Source organism: Dichotomopilus funicola (genome assembly GCF_033296635.1).
Source record: "Dichotomopilus funicola strain CBS 141.50 unplaced genomic scaffold C8A04scaffold_59, whole genome shotgun sequence".
Taxonomy (NCBI): domain Eukaryota; kingdom Fungi; phylum Ascomycota; class Sordariomycetes; order Sordariales; family Chaetomiaceae; genus Dichotomopilus; species Dichotomopilus funicola.
Window position 1 is genome coordinate 158,204 of NW_026944080.1, and position 18,193 is coordinate 176,396.

An 18,193-nucleotide genomic window follows, 5' to 3' on the forward strand; every position below is an offset into this window, starting at 1 on the left:
GGGTGAGCTGCCGTAGTAACCATGGGAATAGTCCCCCATGGATCTCTAAGTTAACCAATATGACAGGATACCTCGCTGGGGAAGACGAACATTGTCGGTCCTGAAGCTCGCAAATGAGTGACTGAAGACCGACCATATGCACGGCATCCTGCGATGCGACGACGGGCTCTGCAAACCCGTGTTGCCGCTGTGTGCTTAGAGTCCGCCACCAGCTAGCACCAGCCCATTTTCCGGCTCCAAATTCCCGCAATCCGTTTTCTTATTATTTCCCCTTTCTGCCTCGGTGGAAGGCACCAACCAAAGAAAGATCGGAAAAGGTTGTGTATGAATGGCCCAGGGGCAAGAGATAGCAATAGTGGCAACTCCAACCCACAAATACATTTTCTCGGCATGAATATAGGGCTAGGTCTCAACCTCGCCCAACTTGCCCTTTCCGATACCGCCCACAACACCATACCTAGGTACGCCTATCCTACCTATAATAATCGATACACAGTAACCTGGATGGATCACGCCCGTGGCCCGTATTAATTCCCAGAGTTTCAACCCCATTGACCACCTCACCACTACTGACCCTGTAGCATGATGCTTGAGTAGAAGAGTGATGGATCAGACCATTACCCAAAACCCCACGATCTGAGGGCGCGTCTCATTCCTACTCGTGCAGTACGCTTTCACAATCACAGGTTACAAATGGACTCATCATTAGGGGCTACCCAGGCTATAAACAGGCATCCCACGGTGAAATAGCGGAAGCGGTGCTCCGGCCTGTGTGATTTCGTACCGAACTGCAAGTATGAGCCTTCCCCAACCTCCCTATAAATAGCAGACTACGTGTTGAAAGCAGACCCCCTGTGAAACATCAGAATACTAGCTCATAACAGAATCACCAAGTGCCTCCAAACGCCCTAACTATAGTACCTTTTATACTCGAGGGTGCTGGTATCCCACAGCGTCCCAAGTGCTACAAAGTGCCTGGACATTGCCTTCACGCCCGATACTCCCCATTGAACGATACCCCCTCCCAAGTCCCTCTAAACCGTCCCCGGGGCCGGTAGCTGACAGCTTCCATTAACGTATTCTTTTCCACTGCCCCCATCCAGATCGCCGTGCTTTCGGATGCTATGTATTTCTGCCCAGAGACGACGCGAGAGAGTCAGGCTATCTTGAAACGTGCTTGACTACTCTACCTGTCCATCGAACACGAACCCAGCCGCGGATCAGGGGGCGAACCATGTACGGATCTCGGGTCAGGCCAATACTAGGCCGTGTGGTAAGACATACGTGTAAACTCGGGCAGCGGCGTCCCAAGACTTATTGTGGAAAAGCACAACTACTAAGGTATCACAACTTCAGCAAATACAAACCGCTTTTAAGTAATAGTGCGAGTGCCACTTTGTGAACATCATGTGGTAACCCGGCTACCGACCATTTTAGATGATTCGAATGGCAATACCTTTTGTGGTTATGTTAAACTTCCCAGAGGGTTAATATACACACCCGCGTTGTTGAACATAAACGGGGCGGCCGGAGGAAAAGCGAGAAAAAAAAAGATGATGCGAATCCTAAATCATCACCAGTAATGAGACCTGTACAGATCTCTAGCACTCTGGCTCATACCCCAACGAGGCTCCCACCCGACCTACATCCCAGGCCAATCCCAAACCGACCTCTCTTCATTTCTCCTCGTAACTTCCACCTCATCCCCCACCGACACCACCACGGTTCCAACCACCGCTTCTTTCACATCCCGCCCCCCCAAAAACGCATAGCGTCCAAACACCGGCGACCACTTAGACCCAGTGTCCACCCGCCTCTCCTTCATTAGCCGCTTCAACACGTTTCCCAATTCCCCCTCGGCCGGTTTTCCCGTGGCATAGTCCACATTGAGGCTCACGCAGCGGACACAGTTACCGGTGAGTTGCAGCGTCGTCACCCCGCTCCCCCGTGGCTCTACCCTTGTCGGCCCCTTCTGTTCTCGAATGGCCAACTCAGCCCAGAAGTCTTCTGCCCAAGGCTCTTCGCCCACGCCATCGACGACAACGTTGGGGCGGAACTTGTACATGCCCACCTCGAGCTTCCCGCCGTTGGGGTCTGATCCAGCGAGGAGACGCCCCTCAACGTCTCGTAGGGAAGCCTCCGAGGTCACCAGCATTGGAGCCACGTCCGCAAAAGAAATGAAGGGCCCGGGGGCAGATGTGGTGGATTGCTGAGTACCATTGATCAAGTACGACGTTATGGCAGAGAACCAACCTCCTCCCTGTTGCTGCTGCTCCTGCTGCTGCTCTGGGAGGGGCTTGGGGGGGAGGGTGGCGCCGAGGACAGCCCGGCGACCGTCCCCGAGGTAGACCAACGCCACGGGTTTCCCGAACTGATGGCTAAACCAGGCATCGTAGGGCTCACCCATGCGGTACGCTGTGGTCGGGCTGCGATGTAGGGGGGCGGTGACCTTGTCGAGAGGGGCCATGTCAGGCTCGAGGGGAACAAAGAGGGTCGGCTTGTCATCGCTAGCGTTTTCAGACGCCGACTCCCCAGATGGGCTACCATGGAATGTAACTAGAATCCGGCTTGGCTCTTCCTCGGATTTTTGAATGATTTGCTGTTCGAATAAGCCGCAGAGTGGGTGCGAGTCAATCTGTATTTTTTTCGTGATGTCCCCGGTAGAAGAATCTGTCTCGTAGAGCATGAATGTGCGATCATACCGAATGCCCAATGGACCAATCTCGGCTGATTGAAGTTTGAATCCCCGTAGACCCTTGATGGGGTAAACTGCGAGCTAGGAGAGAGGTTAGGCCAAATCGCCAACATGGCATATGGAGTTGCCCGGGACTAACAGATGTGATTTTCATGGTCATCGCTACGGACTAACACCGGTGGTACTCCTAAGCTATTCCAGCTGCCGGGGGTGAAGAACGGTGGTTGAGAAGGCCGGTAAGCGTATGTGAGGGACTTCGTAGACTCCATACGACGGATGAGGAAGGAAGAGCACACCTGATACTACATACATCTGCCAATGAAAGGGCGACCAATGACCAATAAGTATTCTCCGGCTTTCTCCCAGAAATGAGCCCACTCATAGCGCCTCGAAATTATAATTTCAGGGCGTAGGACGTGACCGCGGTTGTATCAGGACTTAAGAAGCCAGGTACTGTAGGTAGGTAGATTAAGGGTTACAAAACTTTTTACTATCGTCAGGCATCGTGGCCAACGCATGCCGATATGCTGTTGTTGTGTATGAATGCAGACTTCCCCGCTCATGTCATCAAAACACACCGGACTCTTCAATGGTGAAAATTGGTTCTGCAGAGGGGGGTAAATTCAATAATTAATCACATGGGTAATTGGACCTTAGCTGGCATGAGATCGAGCTGAACCGAAACAATTTACTTAGCAGGCGGACTCGCAGCACGAACCGAAGATGTAACGGCCCCCTGCGCGATCTTACGGCTGAATAATTGCATTTCGTGGATTCGGTACTGGGCTGTGCTTTCCAGGCTCCCGAGAAAACTCGAGAGGGGACTATGTGCTTCGACTCACATCACCAGCTGCCTTCAGGTGTGGTGGCGCTCGGAACTCGGGATGTGATTTGATTCGTTGTGATCCTACTATGTCAGACTTCGGATCTTGCTAGGTCTTACTGTTTTGCAGACGACAACTCTTCAATCCTTCGCTTCCCACGGCTCCGCATATCCCCGCACGTCATCATTTGGTCTAGCTACATAAGATGGGAACAACCCACCAGCGAGATTGAGGTTGCACAACCGGAGGTCAATCATCCATCACAAACACCTAAACACCCGCCCCCTTCACCCAAGATGGAAGACCTACGCATCACGCTGGACACCAAACCCGGCGCCTCTCTCCATGCCTCTATCCTTCGCCCAGCCGGTGATGATCACAAGGGCAACCCGCTCTCCAACACCCTTATCGTCTTTCTCAACGGTCTCGCTCTCCCCAGCGCTGGCTGGTCCGGGGTTATTGAGCGTTTGATCGCTCTGCACAAAGAGCACGGGCAACCGGTGCCAACTCTCTTCTCCTACGACCGTTACGGTCAGGGGAAGTCTGATCCAGACCCTTCCGACAAGGAGTCGGACTTGCCCTACGGCCATGATGCCCGCTCCGTAGTCGCCGATCTCCACCAGCTTCTGACCCAAGTTGTCCAAAGCGAACTATCTCACCGGCCACAGAACGACGGCGGCGAACAGGAGGCGGACCTTCGGCTTGTTCTAGTGTGCAATTCTATCGGATGCCCCCTGGCCCGTCTCTTCGCCGCCGAGCAGCACAGCAGGAGGCAGAAACAGCAGCCCAGTTTCCACATCGCAGCCTACCTTTTCCTGGACTCTATGATCGCCAACACAGATTTCGTCTCCCTCTTCCCCGACCCCGACAGCGAGGATTTCGGCAACGAAACCGACCTCCCTTCGGGTGTCACACTCACCGACCTGCGCCACGCCCGCGCCCAGTTCCGCCGCTTCTTCCATCCGACTGTGCCGAACCAGGAGCGCTTTGACCGGCGCGGTATGCGCCAGTTGCTCCCGGATGCTGATCAGCCTCCTCTACCCTCTTATGCTGGCGCGGGGGGCGAGAGTCTCCCGCCGCTGCTGACGGTGGTGGGCCATGACTGGGATGAGTTTGCGAGGCAGAGCGAGCAGGTGAGTAAAATGACTGGCTAGCTCCCTTCCTGATCAAACGGCAATGAGCAGCCGCCCAGGCGCGAAAGCTTCATGACATACTGTAACTACTTAACTGACACCCCTGAAAGCCCCCTTTTACCGTCTCTAGCGCTATCACCAACTCATACATGAACACGGCCTGGGGCGCCTACAACGAGGGGCTGACCCGTCTCGTACCGGTCACCAGCCAGGGTAGCCCCCAAGAAGTCAAGATCGCCAAGGGCTGCGGTCATTTTGTACAGAAGGATGACCCAGGTTTTGTAGCAGCCGAGATCAACGGCATTCTCGACGCGTTGGTGAGCCGTGGGCAGTAGCAAGATGAGTGATGGTCGGGGGTACGTGACATTAAGGAAGGTTATGCGATGGTAAGAGCCCGAAAACAGCGAACTACCAGCATCTGTGGCAGAACAAAAGCCCCTAGAAGGAAATACACATTAACATGTGTGCTCTATTGACGCGTTTAAGCATACTGCGTACAATTTTGGCATACAAAGTTTCGTATTCTGCCTAAGAACAGCCCCCAGCCCCATCTCCGTTCCACTCTCCTTTCCCATATATCAACCGACACGCGCCGTCCCGGTACCCCCCCATGATGACAGCCCTGCTATACCATCGTAACACCATGGATTCTTTTCGTGCCCAGCCGAAGACTCCCAACCCAGCTTCGCTCACCGCCAACTCGTGGCCGCCCTCGCAAGCTAGTCAAAACAACCCAGGGCCGTTACGCAGTCCAATACCAATTTTCGGCGGGATCCCCGAGACACTCGCCCACGGTCACCGCCCGATACCCGCGTGCCTGAATCTCACGAAGCATATGCGGCACTAGGGCCTCTGCCGTGTATTGTAGTGAGTCGTGGCTGAGAACCAGGAAAGAGTCTCCCCAGCGGCGCTCATCCAAATGCCGGGAAAAGTTCTCCATCGCCCCGGGATCGCCGGGCTGATTGTGCATATAGTCCTTGGGATCGACATCAAAGTTGACGACATGAAGGCCAAACTGCTGTGTCTCGTACAGGCACTCGAAGGAACATGACCCGTACGGCGGGCGAAGGTAGGTGGGGGCTTTGCCGAGCACTTCGAAGAGGGCGCGCTCGAGTTCGCAGATTTGGTATTCACGCGTGCCCGAGTCTACGACCGACAGGTCCGCGTGGCCCCAGGTGTGCGAGCCGATCTGGTGGCCGGCCTGGTCTATCCGTCGAAGAACAGCAGGCCAGGGCGTTGAGAAATCGTTGATGGCTCGGGACCAGTTCTCGCCGTTGATGAAAAAGGTGGCCTTGGCGTTGAACGCATCGAGATGGTCGAGGATCTGACTGGTGTAAATGAAGGGGCCGTCGTCAAATGTAAGTGCTACAACGCCGGGGACCGTGCAATGTTCGATGATAACGCCGCGCGGGACACTGGTAAAGGACCGGGCCGTCAGGTTGGCGGCGGGCGAAGGTGCGGCCTGTCCTTGAGAGAAAAGCAGCCCCAAGAGGAGCGCGCAAAGTTTGGTAGCGCTCATGCTTGTTGGAACCGAGGGCGTTCTGAGGCTTCAAAAAGGAAATCTCCAAGAAGAATGGTTTATCTAGCAATGATATAATACCGCAGGTACGCGGGGGGCGGCGTGTAATTCGGTTCGAGTTGGAGAACGGCCGTAGCGAGCTGGAAGATGAAAAGGAATACCGAGGTGACAGAGAGGCCTAGTCCAGCATGCCGCCTTAGGAGCTGGGCTAGGGCATCACTCAAACTCTCCTTCCTTGCTGTGCTAGTCCTCACAGGAAGGTTCGTCCAACCTAAGACTGCCGTCCGTTCGGTCCCTAACACTGGAAGGGAAACAACCCCTCCCCAAAAACCAAATGTTCCGATGCTCTGGAAAGAGAAAGGCCGAACCCAACTCGAGGAGTAAATATTTCAGGCCTTGGGCCATACTTTGGTTTATCATGAAGCCTAGAGAATAACAGTGCACGGTGAGCCAACTGAAGGTGCCTCTGAATTTTCCTTGAACTTGAAGGATCCGCAGAACGCCGGGACCAAAAAAAGGGCAAAACAACTTCACGCTCGCCAGCTCCTAGGTTTACCAACACCCGGTCTCGGGTTGTGTATGTTCGTTCGCCCCTTAGCTCATTTGATGCTATATCCCTTAGCCCACACAAATGACGCGGCCCCGGAGAGGCTGAGAATCGCCCACGGGAGCTCCAGCTCAATAACAGACCACACCCACAGGCATCCTAATGGTGGCGCCCGTTTCATGATGGCCAAATATCCGAACGAATTGGTGATATAGATGAGGTAGCAGCCCGCAGAAAGGCTCGTTGCAAAGAAAATGATTTGCCGAAGAGCGGATTGGTATCGTGGAGGAAGACCAGGAATGAGCCCCGGGTTTGCAGGGTGGGGATGAAAGACGTAGACGAGGAGACCGAAAACTAAAAAAAGAAGAAAAAAGTGAAGACCATCTGTTAGCTCTTGTACTTCCGTGGGTACCTAGCCAGAATAACGACGAATGGAACTTACCCAAAACTGCTTGTCCAAATCTCGCCCAGACCTTGGGCCACACCACACTATCGACGTTGTATTGGTGCTGAACGAGGACATCAAAGGTGAAGTGCAATGTAGCTAGGCTGACAGACCACAGCACTGTCTCGAATACGCGCTCGACACCGGGTGAAAAGCCTGTCTCGTCATCGTCATCCGTCTCCCTTTTCGCATCCCCTGTTTTAATTTTCTGCGCCCTCGGGATGGGTATCGGAGCGGCCTCTTTTCTAATCTCCCTCTCACGCTTCTGCGCCTGCTCAAACAAGCCCCTCTCATCGGCGAGCTCCAACAGCGTCTTTTCAGTTGGGCCGGACCGGTCGGGTTGCTGGAGTTTGATGCTCGAGGGCGTTTTGTCCTGGCGTCGTCTTGCCATTGTCATGGGTTGTGTTTAGCGGTACGAAATGCGACCTCTGACGCCACATGTGCAAACACACAGTAAGGCCGATAACGGGATGGGAAACAAGCGGAAAGTTGATGCTTGGGTTCCGGAACTGAGGTGCTGTTGGAAAAGCTCCCCCGTACCTGTGCAAGGTACGGAGTACTTCGTGCATTGCAGCCCGGAAAACAGGGGTCCGCGTACCCCAGCTGGCCATGAGCTCCAGAACCCCTGCACTTTCGGTGGCCATTGAAAAAGTTCCGAGGCACCGGTTAGTTCGGTAGTCAGTGCTCATCTCACCGGCGCCTGGCGCAGTTGACATGAAGTGCTGAGAAACTCCGTCTCATTTTCAAAAGCGGTGCTCTGAATACTAGCCCTAATATCATCGCTCTCAACTAGACCCTCGGCTTCTGCATCACGCACAAGTCCATCCATAATTAGGTACTTAGGTACCTACCTACGTAATAAAAGAGGGAACTCGAACCTGATTTACTACATTGGGCTAGCGCGTGCCGCCAGCCCTGCTCTGGTCGATTATGCACGAAAACCCCAGGCGAATGTCCACCTGCATCGCTCCGAGGGCCCCCGAGCCTTCCTCCTCGAGAACACGAGCGCGCGACGAAACCTACCACCACTTCTCCACGCGCTTCGCCCACCAGTTTGTCGATTGAATTGCAATTCTCAGACCCGCGCGCCGCCGTTTTCTCTTTTCTTCCATCTCGCCGAGAGCGCAGGAGCACGATGGACGTGTTTTGGACTGTCGGCGTGGTCGCCGTCGTGCTCCCGTCGCTGTACGTCTACACCGCCTCAGTTGTCAACACGCGCTTTCCGGCCCTGCGGAATAAACGGATTTGCGTCCTCATCGCCCACCCGGACGATGAGGCCATGTTCTTTTCACCCACCGTTATGGCCCTCGCTCGTCCCGACACAGGTAACCACGTCAAGATCCTATGCTTGAGCAGTGGTATGTTTCCCCCGCCTTCCGTCGCGCCCTCGCTCCACTCCGCATTACCCCTCCTTAGCCCCTCCCCAACTATAACTCAACGGCTCACTGACTGACTGCCTCTCACCTCATAACAGGCAATGCGGACGGACTCGGCGAGACACGGAAGAAAGAACTAGCCAAGTCGGGCACGATTTTGGGCTTGCGCCGGCCCGAGGATGTCTTTGTCGTCGACAAACCCGAATTCCCCGACAGCATGACGGCCAAATGGGATAGCGCCCAAATTTCCGCACTACTCCGCTCGGCCTTTGCGCCCCCCACTCCCCGGGCGCGCAGCAACAGCAACGCTAGCAACGCCAGCGGCGTCAGTGGTGTGAGCATACGCAGTGGTACCCGTGGTGGCGGCGGCGGCGGCAATAACAGCGACGAAGCGCCGACAGCCTCCATCGACGTGCTAATCACGTTTGATGCCGCCGGCGTCTCAGGCCATCCGAACCACATATCCCTTTACCACGGCGCAAAGGCCTTTGTCGCGTCGCTCGTGGCGGGCAAGCCTGGCTGGCAGTCGCCCGTCGACCTTTACACTCTTACCACGATACCCCTGATTCGGAAGTACACGGGGTTTTTGGATGTGCTGACGACACTTACTAGCTGGGCCATCGGGGCCGATAAGAAGGACAAGAAACACCCAGGCGGGCTGGTGTTTCTTAGCGGCCTAGCCGGGCAGGGCAGCGTGACTACTGCGTGGAAGGCCATGATTTCGGCTCACAAGAGCCAAATGGTCTGGTTCCGCTACGGCTGGATCACCCTCAGCCGTTATATGTACATCAATGACCTGAGGTTGGTCAAGGTGAAGAAGGGTAGGGCATAGGCGCCGAGTCACCTGACGGAACCTGCAAAAGGTGGGACCTGCTTAAATCAAAGTCAAGTTTGTTATCGAATAAACAACTTGCAAATAAAAACGCCGTCTTTACCCAGACTACGCAATGTGCGCCGGCGGGATAACACTGGGCGGGGCAGTTGGCAACAAAACAAACAAAGCAAAGGAGGGAACCAGAAAATAACGGAAAACCAGCACGTAGTTTAGATACACAGCAAATGAGATAAAAACCCTTACTACTACTGTATGACTCTGCCTTGTCGTTGGTTGTGAGACGCCTAGGTCTGACCAAACACGTTAAAATAATGCAGACTGGATTTGAACAAAGCAGGCAGCCATCTAGGTACATACATGGTACATACCTACCATACCGTAGGTGCATAACGTTGGCAGTTGCGGACTCTCCAGGGTTTGAGGTTCCGTAGTTGAGCCGCAGCGCTGTAGATGGCCAGGGCTCCACTCATGCCGCCGCCCAGAATCCAACCGCCGGACGCAGTAACAAACCCACAATCCACCCGCTTATTGCTCGACATTCTTTTGTATCACATTCAACGAGCAGATCACTCGAAAAAAGAGTGAGAGAAAGGGAGAGTGAGATAAGGATTTAAAAAAAATCCGGCTGCAGTTGTGCATCATAGCTGGATACTTTCCCTCACCACCCACCACCATTAGGCCCGACAACACCCATCACAAGAAACAACTAAGCACTCATCGATTTTACGTCCCGCCCGAGATCAACAATGGCCGAACCAAGGGACGAGACCAGCGGCACCGTTTCCGAGCCTCTTGATCTCGTGCGCCTGCTCCTAGACGAGGTGGTGTGTGTGAAGTTAAGAGGCGACCGGGAACTCAAGGGCCGGCTTCACGTGCGTAGCCTACCCCCACCCCCTTTGGCAATCTTTAGCCCCCTCCCCCCCCCGCCGCTTCAAGAACTAACAATGGGTATGCGGATTGTTTGTGTAGGCATATGACAGTCACTGCAACTTGGTTCTAGGGGATGTGGAGGAAACGATCTATGTGGTGGACGAGGAGGACGAAGAGGATGTGAAGGTGAGTTTGTGTATCTTTTGGGGGGTTGACACTCAGTTCGTCACACTAATATCCACACAGACCATAAGCAAAAAATCAGAGATGTTATTCGTGAGAGGTAGGCCAGCCTCATTCAGCCAGGATATATTTCATCCGTCATGTTACGATCGAACCGTGCCTTAGCTGACGCAATCCCATATCAGGCGATAGTGTCGTCCTTATCTCGCCACAAACGGTCTCCTTCTAACCGGGTCAACCGGGGCCCTAAGACCTGGGTTTAGGGGCTAAGATACGCGCTGAACACCGTGTTTATCACATTTCCAACTGCGGGCAAACGGGTGGGCGGGCGATCCGGCTGATTTTCACATGCGGCTGATTTCACTACGTCGAAAGAAGGTTGGGGTTGTAAACTCGGGCGGTGAGCAGTAGAGGGTCATTACTGGGCGAGGGGATGAATCTATAAGCGCGCCCTGTTGACCATCACCGTTGCCTCGCTTAGTTCAAACAATACTCTCGCCCCGTTTAACACAGCTAGGAAAGTTATGATGCTACAACCCGAGACATAGGTGGCCGTCTTACATCGACATCTTGGGGGCCGGTCAGGTACAGGCTAGGTTAAGGAATAAAAAATGAACATGACTCTAGTTGACCAAATCCCAGCGCCGAATCCCAAATTATACATCGTTAGTCGTGTGGTATATCCAATAATTGTGGTGTAGTCGTCTCCAGCACCGCCATAGTTAAGCTCGCACGCTCTGTTGTTCACCTATCCCAGAGCCCGCTCCCGACTCATCTGCACCCCCGTTCTCTGTCTCCTCCTGTCCCCCAGCAGCATCCGCCTGCTTCGGCATCAACGGCTGTGCTGGATCATACCCAACGCTTTTGACAATTCCTAGCCCCTTGGTACGGCCTTCGCGGAATAGAAGCCGATCGCCGGGAGCAAGATACTCAGGGCGTTGGACGAAACGGAAGGCAACGGTGGCACGATCACCAGTGCGGATGAAGGGGCGGTCGACGTCGATGATGGCGCAGGTCTGGGATACGGGGCCGACATGTAGCATGGCTTGGTATTTTGTTTTGATGGTGGTTGCATGAGAGAGGATGAGTACTAGGGAGGGTTAGGATACCGTGTGAGAGCGTTGGAGTGAAGCACAGGGAGCTCCTACCTTCGGCAACAAACTCGCGGTACACCTTAGGCGCCGCGCCCTCCGTCTTAGACAACACCACCATACCTTTCCGCACATCCTTCCTCCGCACGCGACGTAGGGCAAACGTGGCCGACTGGCCAGCGGACGCGGCCGGCACACCAATACGTTTCCGCTCGATGGACCGGATAGATGTCTGCGTGAAGCGGCCAAGCGAGTCCGGGCCAATCTGGACCTCGTCGCCGGTGTGGATAACGCCAGACTTGACGATGCCCGACACGACGGTGCCGATGTGCGGTACGCTGAAGGTGTCGTTCACATGGAATTCGAACGGGGCGCCCGCGTCGTAGCGCCCGTGCTGTGGGAGGATGTTGAGGAAAGTGCGGACGAGATCGAGGTTCTCGCCCGTCACATTGGAGACCTGGAATACAGGGCAGATACGCTGGCTAACGAACTGTGTGGCCGTGTTGATGCAATCCTCATGGTTCTTGATGAAGATAGGAATCTTGCGAGCTCCGGGGCTTTTGAGGATACGGGTGATCTGTGTGATAGTCTGCTCAAGAATCTGCGGCGGGCAGATGTCGATTTTGGTGATAACCACCATCACTGGCACGTTGAGTGCCAGCGCGATGCCCAGGTGTTCTTTGCTCATGCCGATCAACCCGTTATTAGCCGCCACCATAAGCAGGCAGTAGTTGGGGCTGCTCGACAGTAGCCCAAATACCGTAGTACGCAGGTACCGTTCGTGGCCTGCTAGATCCGTGAACGTGATGACCTTGGCGCTGTGCCGCCCCACCTCCTCCCACGACAGCTTGCGGCCCGGGGTGTCGGAGACCACGACCTGCCCGGTGGTGTCGAAGCCCATGATCTCCATGCCGACCGACGACGTCCGCCCGGTCTCAATCTCGTGCTTGTGGCGAAACAGGTTGACGCGTGCCTTACCACGACCATCATCCAGGTCACCCTTGACTAAAACCCCCAGCATGGAGCTTTTGCCAGCGTCGACATTCCCAACGACAGCTATCCTGGTCTCGATCACATCCTCGACCGTACCAGGGACCTGGCGGACCATAAACTTACCACTGCAATCGCAGTCTTTAGTTGGGACCCCATCCAACTCGCCCCCCACATTCTTCGTCAACAGTAACTGCGTATCCGCGCGCAGCCGCCGGGCGGCCTCCTCTAACCTTTGGCGGGCCTGGTCCCATTCGCTGCGGGACAACCGCAGGCTCTCGCCGTTGTTCTCAAACCCGACGTCGAATACGGTTTCGCCCTTGCCCTCTAATAATCGCTCCTTGAGAATCCCGGCCAGCCCCTCCCGTGCCTCCTCATCACCATCACTAGAAAGCAGCAGCTCTCGTAACCTCACCTGTGGCGTAGGGTCGGAGAGATCTAGGCCGTCGAGAATATCGTCCAGTTCCTCGTGGTGCTCAAGCTCATCCTCTCGGGCACCGGTGGTCGTTGCTCCTGATAATGCTGCTGTTGTCGTTGCGGCTGTCGTCGTTGTCCTCCCTGGGGCATTCGTCTGCTTAGAACTCGGGTAGCGCAGGGCCTGCTGCTTCTCGACGTACTCGGCGAAGTCGCTGAGCGCGGCCTCGCCTTTCCGTCGCTCATGCGCGGATTGTTTTATCGTTTTGTTAGACATTACCGTTGGTAGGGCTGGCAACCACCTTCGGCGTGAGAGAGATTGTGATACAGGCGAGGTGGTGATTTTCTGATGAGAGCGGGCGATGACTTCATTCAGCGAAATAGGTAGCTAAGGCCCGTTCTTATGTAGGTGCGTGTGAGACGTGGGTTGACGATGGACAGTATCACCGACGAACAGTGAAAATTTGTGAGAAAAGTTGACTAGTGAGTTTTCCTCTGCTTTTTGCTTAGGGTAGATAGATATATGCTAACATCTGGAATAAGATGCCTGTTTGGCCGGCTGAGTCGATCTTCCTGAAGTCTTCCCCGAGTCATCGGCCATGAGCAACAGCTGGGTCAGGAGTGACACGGGGACCCACTTACAGGGCTGTTCCCCATGCTGTTTTACCCCGCAACGCGAGAATCAGGGGTAGCTACCATTGAGTCACAGCATGCCGCAACAACAACCCCACCGGGCTGTCGTTCAGCTCCAAGACAACAGACGACGAACCACAAGGGCCATCACTATTATGTAGTTACGAATGAGTGTATTTATTTCGTTAAGTTCAAAAGGTAAATAGGCCCTGTGGTTTTCATCCACCTTGAGGAATTCACACATTTTCTCATGTACATTGAGTAATTGACTACTATGTAATTACCACTACGCCACAATATGGGGGCTTCGCCCAAGATCATTACGACCGACATCAACTTTTAGGTTCCCGTATTCGAACCCCCTAGCCGCTACCGCCGAATATAAAGATATGATACCCGGTCACCCTTGGAGAAAAAAGACGCTCCAGGAACCTAAGGAACAAATGACACATGGCGTCATACAGATGAAAACAATCCAGGACAACGTTGTCCATGGGGGTATCTCAACAAAACAAAAAGAATCCAAGTGAACATGACCGCCGGCTGAATAATCTCACACAGACCGCTTCCACGTACGATGACAGCGTCTCGCGCCAAAACCCTGGGCCGCACTTGCTAGCGGCGTCCTAACTAACACCCACTCGGGCTCTCTCCAGCACGGGAGTAGCTCACTGGCCCATCCGAAAGCGTCGGCTCATCGGCCAGGTCTGTGATCGACCCAGTTGCTGAGGGAAGCATGAAGGCTGTCTCCTGGCACTGACAATATGCAGGTGGGCTGGGCGGCACATCCTGGTAAATCGGCGGCGCTTCATTATCCCAGCTAATTCCAATCCCACCACGCTCGGTGAGAACAGTGGCAAAATGCATACGTAGGATGCGGCCGACGCCCGTGTGAGTGACTAGTGAGGGCTTGTCGACAGGCGCCCACTCTTGAGAAACAACCATTTCGACGACAAGCTGGTGGCTGACCTCGGTACCATCGCGGCTCTTGCTGTCGCAGGCATACTTGGCGTTCTTGGCTAGGTTGTAGTCGAGCTCGACTTCCACGTTGCTGTCGGTGGAACTGGTGTAATTGCTCTTCCATCCGCTGAAGAGGGTCTTCTCGCCGATGATGCGACTCTCGGAGCGGATCACACCCTTGCGGCTGGACTGGTCCTCCGCGGTTGCTACCGCTTCTCCAAGTTTCGGGGTATGTCGAGCACACGCTGGGGCGATCGTCTTTGTCGTTTCTTCGAGCTTCCAGGTCAGCTTCTTCAGCTTCCAGTACTCGACTGTGTTGACTTTGGCGTTTAGTTTGGCGATTCCATCGAGGCGGAGGGCAAGCGTATAAGTGCCAATCGGGTGAATAGCATGCGGGTAATGGGCGCTGGCCTTGATATTGGTGGGGGGGAAGACTCGGACGGAGTGGTGCGGCGTCTCGGAGGTCGGAAGGCTCCGGCGGACATCTAGCGTCCTTTCGAGCTTGATGGGGGCCATCAAGGCTGAGCTGTGCGTTGGGATCGCCTCCGCCTTGAACTCGTAGGAGATCGAGACCAGCTGATTGTCCATAGTAGCAGGGAGATGCCCGTCCAGCAAGACCGAAAAGGGGAAAAAATGCTCGCCTGGTTCGAGTGTTAGTATCTTTCTGTGCCTACCAGTGGTTCCGGCCCATTTGAACATACCTTTCACCATAACGAGCGGTTGCTGGAGCAACTCCCACCGCTTTAGCTCTGTCCGCTGGACCGCGCAATCGCCACAGTGGGTGGCAAATGGGCGTTTCTGGGTAACGCGGACGTGAAGCGATGCTTTCAACGACTCAACCTCCAATGAGTCTTCCTTGACACTCAAAAATAACTGGCCCGAGAGCAAAGCACCACTACTCCTCTGGGGTTCGCCGTACATAATCAGTGGGGGAGACTCGAGCTTCCAGTCGAGCATTGCTGGTGAAGCTTGAAGCGGTTCTTTGTTCGAGCGGCCAAAGTGCATACCAGGGAACGAAAGTCGATATTGCGCATGGGGGTGGTGGTTGCCATGGCGATGTCTGTGGCCCTTGTGCGTCTCGGGGCCAGGTGTGATCGCTCGGGAGTCGGCCATTTTGACCCGTGGGGAATATGGCGGGGCTGCGTCGCTATCTGAGCCGTCGTCGCTCACCGAAGATGAGGCCGAGGACGAAGACGAAGATGACGATGGCGTCCTTGGCTGCCTGGGAGGTCTCACTGGCTTGAGGGCGTCTCTGCCGGTGCGTCCCCCCTTTTCCCCTGGAGCCTTTTTATGTGTGAGGCTTGAGACCTGGACTTCGAGTGAATGTGTTGACGAGCGGATGAAATCCACAACTCGGTGTGGCATCTTGGCTAGTTCTCTGGTGTTCCACTTCGGCCAATGGCGGAGATAAAAGGAACGAACTGGGCGCCCCCGGGCTGCAAAATGCCCATCCACGGCTCGACTCCGGGGTATGGGGGCGGGATAGCAGTTTTTTGCCACCGGCGAGTGAAAATTATAGTAGCGCTCAATGAATTGGTTAGGCCGTGAGGTTGAGGAGCACTTGGTCGCGGTGGAAGTAGTAAGTGAACCCCACTGGGTGGTGAGAAATAGTATTTAGGATCAGTGATATGTCGTTCGGTAATGTTGGGCTTTCAGAGTGAATGAAGGACGTGGGTTAAAAGGTTAACACAAAAATGGGACTCTCGAACCCGGCCTGGGAGCAAATTGTATCTCATGTTGTATATGTATTCCGGGGCAAAAGACGATGCACTGTTTCTCTCAAGTAATTATGTGTAATTTGGCGGGGCAATGGGTACTTGCGATCCACCCATCGCGCGAACCTTTCGCCTGGAGGGGCGTCAAACAAGCGGGAGCCACTTGCGCCTCGTACGGTAGGAACCCGGCAGTCCACGTGCCTTGTATGCTGAATACAGGAATTTCGAGATCGGTGACAAGCCAGGGACGTTGGGGAAGTCACATGTAACGTCATTGGACGGGATCCGACGAAGCAAACAATCCTGCAATTGAAATCCTTCCTTGTGCTTGGATTTGACTTTTACATTTTGATGACCACCATGGTCATGTATCCAACGTGACACTCATAGAAGGCAATTATTGACGCCGTCTTCATTGTCGCTCCCAAGAACCGCCGTGGCCCGTGTTGTACTCATATGTACTGTAATGTACCCAAATGCCCGAAACGATGACTTGCACGCCGGGTCTAGATCCGATGATCGCCCCACACGAAACGAGAGGGCCAGGAAATGCCCAGCCGCTGCGAGCCGGCCCATGTGAGGTCACAGGGTCAATGGTCTGGCTCCAGGGGAGGTGCCTTGGAACACCAGTCAGCCCCTTCCAATGGCCAAGCATTCAGGTGATGCGCCAGGTCACCTGGCGATCAAAAGAGGTATGCGGAAAATTTTTCTCCTCCAAGGACGCATCCATTTTCATGTTGCCATTTGCGGGTCTTTCAAATCTGAAAGAAACTCGGGCCTTCTTCCTGACTGCGGAACAGCGAGATGCTTGACCACTTTTGGATGTTCCTTGGAAGCCCTCGGAGCGCGACCCCGCTGCCACCTAGTTAGTTACCAACCAGCCCTACGGATGCCCATAAGTCCCCTGGCTGGTCCTTGCGAAAAGCTTTCGATCTCACGATGCTCGAGACAGATTACGGAGTATTGCGAAAGTTTTGCTTCTGGGATACCAATAACCCATCTCTGGTACCGCAAAAAGGGAAAAGAAGGGAATAAAGTAAACAGCATCACTTGTGTCGCTTTGTTGAAGTGCGCACCTAAGCCAAGGTGCCAAGGTGTTCTGACGGCTCGGCTGTCTGCACCTGTCAATGCAGCCCAGCTACTCTGTACACTTCACGTGTAGCTCAATCCCTCGGAGATGTTGTTCTCGGGCTCGGGTGGCGACCGATATCCAGGCGACAACTCTCTCCAGCTGCAGAGTCTCATGTGCCACACGCAGAATCTCCCGGAAACCCTTTGCTTATTTGATTGGCACAGTCATCAGCGGCGCCGACCTCCAACCGCCGACAGCCGTTCGCATGTTCCTACTCCACAGTAGTATGGACGGAGAACATGATACCCACCTGTTGCGGCCTTGACGTGCTCGAATATTCGTCCAGGACACGGCCTCGACGGAAAAGGGGAACGAGAATGCCTTCTCGCACTGACATACCCATTGATCCACAAGGCTGCTACGTATATCAATACGATATCATGACGAACATAGATCCCGCCCGTTTCTAAAGCTAACGGTTGTTTGATCTCCTTTCTACGATCTGGATGGAAATACACCGGCTATCGGGAAACACTCCCGGGAGAGACAGGGCCATCTGCCGGGCATCTGGCGGCGGCGGCCGAGGGAGGGGCCGATGTCGGGCTCGGCCGAACCTCCACCATTGCCTGGATAGTGTGCCGTGACACCAAGTTGCGTCGTCGACTTGAAGGCTGTGTTAAAGCCCAGCCTCGCCCAATATGTTCCTCGGCCCGCGAAGCGTGAAGCCACCACTGAATCCGACTGGTTCTGTTCTGACACTGCTTCCGTCGGCAAGCCCCGATGAAATTGAAGTCTCCATTGCAGCAACTCCACATTGTTCCTGAGCCGCAGCTCGGGTCCACCACGCACACCCATGCCCCTGCGATGTGACCAGCCTGGCTGACTCATTAA

At 54.6% G+C, this 18,193-nt stretch overlaps 8 protein-coding genes across 8 annotated transcripts; 3 read left to right on the plus strand and 5 right to left on the minus strand.

Annotated features, from left to right (window-relative positions):
* Positions 1 to 1,642: 1,642 nt before the first annotated feature.
* C8A04DRAFT_31049 (uncharacterized protein) lies at positions 1,643 to 2,849 on the minus strand (the record flags this gene model as incomplete). Its single annotated transcript, XM_062781616.1, has 2 exons — positions 1,643 to 2,776; positions 2,835 to 2,849. The coding sequence occupies 2 exons, from the start codon at positions 2,847 to 2,849 to the stop codon at positions 1,643 to 1,645; spliced, it is 1,149 nt and encodes a 382-aa protein (XP_062634789.1).
* A 966-nt stretch (positions 2,850 to 3,815) lies between these two features.
* Positions 3,816 to 4,987, plus strand: C8A04DRAFT_31050 (uncharacterized protein; the record flags this gene model as incomplete). The annotated part of the gene is made up of 2 exons (XM_062781617.1): positions 3,816 to 4,652; positions 4,763 to 4,987. The coding sequence occupies 2 exons, from the start codon at positions 3,816 to 3,818 to the stop codon at positions 4,985 to 4,987; spliced, it is 1,062 nt and encodes a 353-aa protein (XP_062634790.1).
* Positions 4,988 to 5,394: 407 nt separating this feature from the next.
* Positions 5,395 to 6,171, minus strand: C8A04DRAFT_39146 (carbohydrate esterase; the record flags this gene model as incomplete). The annotated part of the gene is made up of 1 exon (XM_062784477.1): positions 5,395 to 6,171. The coding sequence occupies one exon, from the start codon at positions 6,169 to 6,171 to the stop codon at positions 5,395 to 5,397; it is 777 nt and encodes a 258-aa protein (XP_062634791.1).
* A 599-nt stretch (positions 6,172 to 6,770) lies between these two features.
* On the minus strand, positions 6,771 to 7,554 carry C8A04DRAFT_39147 (uncharacterized protein; the record flags this gene model as incomplete). The annotated part of the gene is made up of 2 exons (XM_062784478.1): positions 6,771 to 7,072; positions 7,161 to 7,554. The coding sequence occupies 2 exons, from the start codon at positions 7,552 to 7,554 to the stop codon at positions 6,771 to 6,773; spliced, it is 696 nt and encodes a 231-aa protein (XP_062634792.1).
* A 744-nt stretch (positions 7,555 to 8,298) lies between these two features.
* Positions 8,299 to 9,371, plus strand: C8A04DRAFT_31053 (putative deacetylase LmbE-like domain-containing protein; the record flags this gene model as incomplete). The annotated part of the gene is made up of 2 exons (XM_062781618.1): positions 8,299 to 8,521; positions 8,638 to 9,371. The coding sequence occupies 2 exons, from the start codon at positions 8,299 to 8,301 to the stop codon at positions 9,369 to 9,371; spliced, it is 957 nt and encodes a 318-aa protein (XP_062634793.1).
* A 749-nt stretch (positions 9,372 to 10,120) lies between these two features.
* Positions 10,121 to 10,656, plus strand: C8A04DRAFT_31054 (uncharacterized protein; the record flags this gene model as incomplete). The annotated part of the gene is made up of 4 exons (XM_062781619.1): positions 10,121 to 10,246; positions 10,344 to 10,430; positions 10,491 to 10,527; positions 10,613 to 10,656. 4 exons carry the CDS (start codon positions 10,121 to 10,123, stop codon positions 10,654 to 10,656), a joined length of 294 nt encoding a protein of 97 aa, XP_062634794.1.
* A 493-nt stretch (positions 10,657 to 11,149) lies between these two features.
* On the minus strand, positions 11,150 to 13,199 carry C8A04DRAFT_14129 (GTP-binding protein 1; the record flags this gene model as incomplete). Its single annotated transcript, XM_062777974.1, has 3 exons — positions 11,150 to 11,517; positions 11,576 to 13,048; positions 13,091 to 13,199. The coding sequence occupies 3 exons, from the start codon at positions 13,197 to 13,199 to the stop codon at positions 11,150 to 11,152; spliced, it is 1,950 nt and encodes a 649-aa protein (XP_062634795.1).
* A 986-nt stretch (positions 13,200 to 14,185) lies between these two features.
* On the minus strand, positions 14,186 to 15,628 carry C8A04DRAFT_14136 (uncharacterized protein; the record flags this gene model as incomplete). Its single annotated transcript, XM_062777977.1, has 2 exons — positions 14,186 to 15,156; positions 15,217 to 15,628. 2 exons carry the CDS (start codon positions 15,626 to 15,628, stop codon positions 14,186 to 14,188), a joined length of 1,383 nt encoding a protein of 460 aa, XP_062634796.1.
* Between the last annotated feature and the right edge of the window lie 2,565 nt (positions 15,629 to 18,193).